The sequence below is a fragment of the Gymnoscopelus braueri genome (genome assembly GCF_963280865.1).
Source record: "Gymnoscopelus braueri genome assembly, chromosome: 5".
NCBI classification, from domain to species: Eukaryota; Metazoa; Chordata; class Actinopteri; order Myctophiformes; family Myctophidae; genus Gymnoscopelus; species Gymnoscopelus braueri.
In genome coordinates, this window is record NC_137606.1 from 41979297 (window position 1) to 41988440 (window position 9144).

Genomic DNA, 9144 nt, shown 5'->3' on the forward strand with positions numbered 1-9144 from the left:
CAGATCATCAGACTGCGATACAGTGAGAAGATGTTTTTAGAAAAAGAAAAAAAAAACAAGAGGAAAAAAAGGGAGGGAAAAATTGGACTTTAATATTTTATGGTATATTGTTCATGTGCACAATATAACAGTCTAAAAACATTGAACACACAGAGAGCGGAGAACACTGGTCAGTGGGGGGGGGGGTGGGGGGGGGGGGGTAGGCAGTCCATAGGGCACTGGTTCATGTCATATATATCTACTGGAGGGGCTGGGGTAACTAACAAACGTAAATGTGGTCGATAGAAAACTAACAGTCTTTTTTTTCATCATCCTCTTTACTTTAAATCCATCATGGGTAGAGACAGAGAGCGGAGTTAAGTAGAGCAACGTTTGACATAAAAGAGAGAGAGAGAGAGAGACAGAGAGAGAGAGAGAGAGAGAAGGGGGTGGGGGGGAGGGGGGGGTGGAATGTCTTGTTTTCTCCGGGGTTCTCATTTTCCCCCCCGCTGTTTTTGTTTTTTTCTTCTTTTTTTTGACCTTTTTTTTACATCATTTCTTAGACAATATAAAATCTCACAAAGACAAGCAAAACAAAAATAAAAATAAAAACATGGATGTACATGTATGCATGAACGAGGGGGAGGTATGGGGGGTGGATCGGGGAGGGGGTAATGGCTGGAATGTTGTCGGCGGACAGGCGACGAACCCGTCGTAGACAGAACGATAAAAGATGACTGACTTATTGCTTTTTGAGTAACTATTATTCACTTAATCATCTTTTTTTCTTTTTTGTTCTTTTTCTTCTGTCGTCTATGGGGATTGCATCGCTCTCTCACCGTGGTGAATCGTGGTGTTAACACGTGATTACTCCGTATATTCGGGAGGAGGGATGGAGGGGGGGAGGAGGTGAAGGAGGAAGAGGGGGAGGGGTGGTGGTGGAGGAGGAGGAGCTAGGGGGGGTGGGGCCAAGAGCTCCTTGCTCAGCGAATCCAGGGCCGTGCTAATCCTCTTTGTGTGGGCTCACACGTTTCCCGCCTTTTTGTCTGGTGGACAATAACAGAAGAGATTGAAAAAATATATTAACAAAATGTGTCCTTTGGGGGAAAAAAGTATTAAGAATCAGAAATGATAAAATTGATAAGAATAAAACATTCATATATAAAAGGGGGTTATAGTGTGTGTGTGTGTAATGTGTGATTAGTGTTTTAGTAGCAGGAGACATGTGCCTACCATTTGAATGATCTATCGTTACATTAGTGTGTGCAGTATTAGTGTTTTTATGGACACATATATAAAGCCAACAACACAACATGTCTACACTGTATAAATACATGATCAATTACCAATCCTTATTACATAATATGAAAAATGGAAGATCGTCATCACATAACGAACAACAACATGTCCTCGAGAGGCTCAGAAACAACTAAACAACTGACCTAAAATACCTATTTACATGTCTATTTAATCACCCGTCTTCTACCTGTCTCTCACATCTCACTTGTCTTGTTATTCCAATCATGGCTTCCTTTGTGCTCATTGCAGATGTGCCCTTTGTTCTCACAAGATGAGGTTTTACCTGAAGAGAAGGCCATCTACCTATTTGTCTGTCTAACGTTGTATCCTCCCCAGGGAGAGGGATGGAGAGGGAAATAGAGAGAGATGGAGAGAGGCTGCTTAATCTGGCTTTTTGAAAAGGCTCTGTGACACTTTGATATGGCCACTAATCCGCTGATGGCCTCAACTCTATTGATGTCTGTTAAACCAGCTTTTCTCTGCAGAGGACCGAGCTAACTATCTGAGCTACAGCTAGTTATAGTTGATAGCTTACCATTAATGCACAATTGCACATATACAGTAGAGCCAATTGCCAAAGCAATAGCTAGTTATAGTCACTAGCTTACTTCTGATAGTGCGGAGAGCTAATTAGCCACATGGAGAGCTAATTAGGCTATGCATTCTATAGCTAGTTATAGGTAGTAGGCTATTGCTGATAGAGTAGGGTACTTTTAAGAAAACAAATTAACAGCTTTCACACTAAACGCTATGTCATACCAGATTTGTGGTGTCTCATGCCAAAAATAGCAAATCTACAAGCTCACAATGCGTCACATCCGTAATGTTGATCTTATAGCGCGCAACACTGTCGTACGACAGAGCATTAATTAAGCATTTAGAACGTTTCAGACAAAAAACGTAGCGGTGTCAATTACCCCAAGACACATTTTGTGTTTATCAGGAATTCAGAGGAATACAATGGCATATTTGATATGCCTGATGGGGCCTCTATCCCTCTTCCAATATAATATTCTGCTTTTCTAATATAAGCCATTTTCACTGCATCCTCAGAGAGAAAGAGGCCATAGAAAAGGTGTCTGTTCATCACCACTGGAACCCTCAAGCGGGTCGCCAAACATTTCAGGAGAAACCTCTGTGGAGCACTTAAATGAACGATGGATGCTGGGAAAGGCAGACAATGGAATCTCAGGAACTTTTACCACTAAACACTCCAATGGAGCTGTTCAGTGGCCAACAGTGGAAGACTGTGTTGCTCTGGAAAGCTCCCAGGCGTGACGCTATCGCTGTGAAGCAGGGCAGTGCTCGAAAACAGCATGCATGGTCAGCTAACCTTCCCCCGGGTGAATGCAGATTAAACATTCGACAGTAAATGTTCATTATCTCAGAATCCCTGCTCCCTCATCATTTAAGTGCTGTGTGCAGAACGAAGACACACAGTCACGGGCCACAAAATGTAGCACGGTTACAAGGCCACAGACGAAAAGAAAATACTAAATTTGCATGAAAATTAAGTTAATGTAGAATATCTTATCAGTCCGGGTCCCATTGGAGTGCATTAAACATTTTATGGGACGGGAGAACTTGGCGCGTGGACTGCATTTTGGCTTTCACAGTGACAGACCGTGCCAGAGAGCAATTAAATTGGTTTTTCACTTAACATTTTTATTTTTCTATCTGCATCTCTCCAAAGTTCAACCACCCACATTAGCTCATTTGGGAATCTGTTGTCACTGTAGCATTGATGAATGTTTCAGTGTCGGGTGCTTACTGTTTGTTCGAGCTAAAAGTGAGTAGGCTACACATTATATACAAGTTATACAAAAGGATCATTTCAGTGATCAGTCTGATGGGCCGTTGTGGGCTTAATTCACATCAAACACAACAGGCTGTGCTAATTGGTTGCTCTACTAACTTGTGGTAACAACTTAACAAGCATGTGTCCTATGCTCATGCTTATGTGTGTAAACATTTTAGTCAGTAGTGCATATGAATTGGTCACCACTGTATATGATTGAGGCTCCCTCATGGGTATTCTTTGAGAGCTTGACTATTGAGCACCGCATCAAGAACATTGTCTCATTACTCATATGATCTATTAGAGTCTAATATATAATAATTAGACACTACACTAAATGCTAAAAGCTTGAAAGTAAAGATGTACCCCTGGGAAAAAGGACTGCTAAAGGGCAGGGTCTAACGTTTTTGTTTTTGTCTTAGTGTGGGCCCCAAATTGAGTGGCTATTTTGTATAGGCATTGGAAGATTGATGTCTCTCTGTCGCTCTATCCTCCCCATCCCCCCATCTCCCTCTCTCCTTCTCTCTCTCTCTCTCTCTCTCTCTCTCTCTCCATCTGTGGCTATTTACAGTTGAACACCCCCCCCCCCCCCCACACACACACACACACACACACACACACACACACACACACACACACACACACACACACACACACACACACACACACACACACACACACACACACACACACACACACACAAATAATTGTCTTACAGGGATTTAAGGGTTAGGGTTCAATCAATCGATACTGTGTTAAAATGATCATGCTATTGCTATGAATCACCCTTTATCATAACCAGATGCCCTTGAAATGTCTGTGTTGCCATGTGTTTCCCGCATATCATCTCTAGGGTCTGTGTATACAGTATGTGTGACTACACATTTAGCACCAGGGATTGCATGGGCATAATACGTGTTAATGTGTAAATCTTAAACACTCAGCCTGTGTGTTTGTGGATATGCGTATGACGTATGTGTTAGCAGCTTTACAAATGCTCTGTCTCAGTGTATTTGGCTGTCTTTTTGTGTGTTGTGTGTGTGTGTGTGTGTGTGTGTGTGTGTGTGTGTGTGTGTGTGTGTGTGTGTGTGTGTGTGTGTTTCAGTATCTAACATCAAGATCTCTATGCTAGCTACCAGAACACCCATTCAAACAATTATTGATGTCAGCCACACACAGCTCCCTCTCTAATTGGTCAGCGGCTGCTGACATTACGTCCTGAACAATGGCCGCCGCGGCCTCTCTCAGGTCTGCCTTCCGCCTCTCCTCCTCTTCCCTCTCTCCCTGATCTCTTAACTCTGCATTGCCAAAACCATCGCAACATCCTCCATTTTGTGGAGACCTCCCATTCTCCTCCTCCTCCTCCCCCTGCACATTTCCCCCCTCTCTATTTGCGTCTAGCGCTAACTCTGTTAAGCTAGCAGACACGAGTGTGTCTTGACAGTTATTTTTAGTGGGGTTACTGCTATTGGCTGTGATTAGTCTCGTGTTAGTGTCTCCTTCTTTGCTGATGATGTTGTTTTGTGGCTGGTCAGGGTCCATCAGTTCAGCGCCGTCGGCTAACTCACCGCTGTTCACAGCGTTGATGATCTTAGCGTTCGCCTCCTCTTTCCCTCCTCCTGCCTCCTTGCTTCCCTTCTTCAAGGGGCTGCTACCCGACGACTTCTTCTTCTTCTCCTTCTTCTCCTTCTTCTTCTCCCCCTTCTCCTTCTCCTCCTCCTCCTCCTTCTCCTCGTCCTGGTGATTGTGTGTGTCGGCGCTCTCCTCTGCCGTGCCGTTGGAGCAGCCGTTCTCGCCGTTGGTCACCGGGGCGTCAGCGGGGGGCGGGGCTTCTGAAGGCGCTTTCGTCGCTTCTTTCGCCGCCTCAGCCGGTGTCTCATTGGTCACGGGCGCCTCTTGGTTTGGCGCCTCCTTGTTTTCCGCCACCTCGTTTTCGGTGGCAGCGGTGGCAGCGGTGGCAGCGGTGGTGGCGGCGGTGGTGGCGGCGGTGGTGGTGGCGGCGGTGGTGGCGGCGGCGGCAGGAGCTTCACCATCGGCTCCCCCCTCTGCCCCCCCCTCGCCCTCCTCATCCTCCTTGGCTCCCTCCCCCATGTCAACGCTGGTGGACTTGCCCTTACGTAGGATGAAGTTCTTCAGGGAGACTGCTCGGTTAAAGTGGGTGCGCTTGGCCTTGGTTGATTTACCCTCCTTGCCGTCCTCTGTCGCCCCCTCTTCACCTGGTGGGGAAGAACAGTTTTTCTCTTTAGCAGTGAAACTAAAGCTTTCATTGCTATCATTTCTCTTTTGTCTTCCGCCTAATCGTCTCTTCAAACCACAAATGGTTGTGGTTTGAAATCATACGTCACACCTTATCCATCACTATGGCAACTAGCAGGCTAGCTGGTTAATTCAAAGGATGTTTGTCTGTCGGGATTTATAGAAAGTCAACCACACTTTTATCCAAATAGTGTTTGAGCTTGTAGATCTGTTTTAGGTGGTAATGTATAACCCTACAGGTCAGTAGCCTATAGGAAAACACTTAGTAGCTAAAGAATGGTAACAATACTTTAAAGCTATTGCATTAAAATGTGTCATATAGATTACTAAAATCAAAAATGAAAAATAAATGTAATTGTGATAGTTCCAGAGAGATCTGGGGCAGCTTGTAACAACATGATTGGTTGGAGGCTTGAGGGTTATCTTATTAATAATAGATACACACCATATCTCCAAAGAGAAATCTACTCTCATGAAAAGACTGATGGGACAAACCAAATGGCATGTTTTAAAGCATGGTGGATTCATTTAATGATGATGATGCTTGATTGATAAAATAACACTGAAAGATTGAATTCAATATATTTTAGATTATGCACTTTAAAGTAACATCTTTATCATTATTGTAAATATTCAAGTTGTTATGGGATTGAAATTCCTTTCTGACATAAATGGACAATTTGGATATTCATTTTAAAGTTTACCCCAGGTGTTTTTTCACATAATGAATCCCTAGACATCATCCATCATTGTTAAAAACCACTGACAACAATTATATTATGTTGCATCGCAGTGATAAAGACATAGCGCTCAGCCCCGTCACTGGGCAAAGTTTTTAGGCGAGAACTGCAAAACTTGACATGAGGATTTATTATCAATTAAACTTAGTAAGTTATCTCTCCTTTAAACAGTAGCATAATTTGTTCTAATTTGGAATGTAATTTTGTAAGGGCAAATGGTCCCATTTTTCTATTCAACTGCCGTATATCCTGAACACCAAAACATGTGTTTGACTGCATGCATTTGCATGCATATTCAATCACTCCGCAACAATACGGTAACGTAATCTAAGTAATCTCACCTGAAGTGGCCGGAGCTGCGTTTGCTTCCTCCTCGCCACCGGGGGCACACTCTGTGTTGGCCCGCTTAGATTTGGGGATGACACGCTTCTTGAAGTTGGTCCAGATCTCGTTGGCGTGTTGCGTCACCGTGCCGCCTGCTCCTCCGGCGGCCCCTTTCTCCTCCTCGCCTCCCTCAGATTTCTCCTCCTTCTCCTCCCCTCCCTCCGTCTTGGCCTCCTCTGTGGCGCCTCCTTCCGCCTTGGCCTCCTCTGCGCCTGCCTCGACGGCCTCCTCCGCCTTGTCCGAGGCTTCCTTCTCGCCGCTCTTGGTCTTGCCGCTGATCCCCACCATGGAGGAGTCTCTCTTTAGGCCCTGGAAGTAGTGGAGCAACAGTTAATCCACCTAATCGATTTAATCAGTTATAAAAAACTATAATCATTGATTAATAATCAATCCCTATTTGGGGCATGTCATTATTGGCTAAAAGTCTAAAAGAAAATTCCAAAAATGTTTGAAGGAAAATCGTAAAAGCGATCTATAAGCTAACAGTGCATCGCCATGCGACATACTGTGTACAGTAGCTATTTTCACTATTTATAGCGCGACACTGTTGTGCGACAAAGTATAAAATAATGCTTATGTGATTAATCTATTCGTTAACATGAATTTGGGTTTTTTTTGTTTAACGGTCCTTCTCAACCGTCCTGTCCCCCCCATGAATATGTGCACACACACACACGTGCGCACACACACACACACACACACACACACACACACACACACACACACACACACACACACACACACACACACACACACACACATGCGCGCACACACACAGGCGCCTGGATGAGCTGGACTAGGTGTGTTAAATAGCTCCATGGACATACATACATGCACACACACACATGAAATCATACACAAACACATTCTGGGCGCTCTACAAGTGTGGAGAGGACATTGCTTTCTTTTAAAGACTCTTTTAAATTTAGAACTTTTATAGAACTGAAGTACTTTGCAAGGTGTTTTAATTGTGGTGTATATTTATGTATTGTCTTGTCTTGAATGTATGCATTGACCTGAGCAAAACTATTTTCCCTTGTCGATAGTAAAGACATTTAATCTAATCTAATCTAATTAGTCGATTAATCCAAATCGATATAATAATTGCTCAGATAATAATGGATGGCTCTATCCCCAGTGGTGGAAAAAGTACTCACATGTGTTACTTAAGTAAAAGTATCAATACGGCAATGTAGAAATACTCTGTTACAAGTAAAAGTCCGGAATTCAAAATTACTTGAGTAAAAGTACAAAAGTATTGGTATCAAAATGTACTTAAAGTACCAAAAGTAAAAGTACTCATTGTACAGAATATCCCATTTCACAAGTTTTCAAATGGCTGAAATATATTTAGGGCTGATGTGGTTAACGTATATTTTGTACTAATATTCAAAATCTACAAAGTAACTAGTAACTAAAGTTTTCAAATAATTGTAGTTGAGTAAAAGTACAATATTTGCCTCTGAGATGTAGTAGAGTAGAAGTAAGTAGTAAGTAAGTAAGTAAGTATTGGAAATTGGAAATACTCCAGAAAAGCTACAATTCCTCAAAAGTGTACTTAAGTACAGTACTTAAGTAAATGTACTTAGTTACTTAACACCACTAACCTGGAAGGTCCAGGAGCGCTTCAGCTTCCACCTCTTCTGGCCGGACTCCTTGGAGTCCAGCGTGGACGAGTCTCCCCCGCCCCCCTCGCCGCCCTCCGCCCCCTCGTCTCCCACGGCGGCGCCTCCGCCGCTCTTCCTGTGCGTCTTCTGGGCCATGAGCTTCTTGAAGGAGTGCCAGCGCCTCATGTGCTTGGTGGTGGAGGCCGCGGAGGCCTTGGCCTCGCCTCCCTCTGCGCCTCCTTCGGCTCCTGCCTCGGCGCCTCCTCCCGCCGTGTCCTCCAAGGTGGAGTCGGCCGTGGCGTTGAGGGCTTCAGGGTCCTCCAGCCGGTCCAGGGACTTGGAGCGGGCCTTCACCTACGATGCACAATTACAATGTAGAGATTTAAGCAAGACGCTCTTATCCAGAGCGACTTAAAGGAGTAGTTTACCCCAAACATTACTTATTTCCTATCAATTACACACCCCCTGAAGCATTGAATTAATGGAGAAGACAATAATTTGATGATAATAATAAAGACCCTGATGTATCCGTTAGGAGACACAAAGGAGACTCTTTGTGTCTCCTAACGGATACATTAGGGTCTTCATTATTATCATCCAATTATTGAGTTTTTTGGGTGAACTACTCCTTTAACGAATGTGAGATCGGAATAAGCACAGTAAACATGAAGGTAACCGGAATGAAAACAACATGTAACAACAAAATCATGGTCTTGACCAAGATATGTCGTGACATATCTTGTGTCAGTCGCTGGCATCAGTGGAAAGAAAAGGTGTCAAGACGGGGTACAGGGAGAGTGAAGTGCTAGGGCAGTGGTTCTCAAAGTGGGGTCCAGAGACCCTCAGGGTTCCTTGGGGGGGTTCCAGTGGTGGAAAAAGTACTCAAATTCTTTACTTAAGTAAAAGTACCAATACTGCAATATAAAAATACTCTGTTACAAGTAAAAGTCCAGAATAAAAAATTGACTTGAGTAAAAGTACAAAAGTATTGGCATCAAAATGTACTTAAAGTATCAAAAGTAAAAGTACTAAATATTTGAAAATAGCAGATCTACAAGCTCACAACGCGTCGCTCGCGACG

The 9144-nt window shown here is 43.7% G+C and overlaps 1 protein-coding gene across 1 annotated transcript in view; it reads right to left on the reverse strand.

Annotated features, from left to right (window-relative positions):
* Positions 1-9144, reverse strand: part of LOC308085910 (uncharacterized protein) — a gene marked incomplete at its 5' end in the record, with an annotated part of 10142 nt that continues 998 nt past the window's right edge. The window contains 4 exon segments of the mRNA XM_080429226.1: positions 1-1025; positions 4645-5292; positions 6414-6765; positions 8064-8417. Of these exon segments, the coding sequence (XP_080285352.1) occupies positions 1003-1025; positions 4645-5292; positions 6414-6765; positions 8064-8417 (1377 nt within the window). The 3' untranslated portion in view covers positions 1-1002.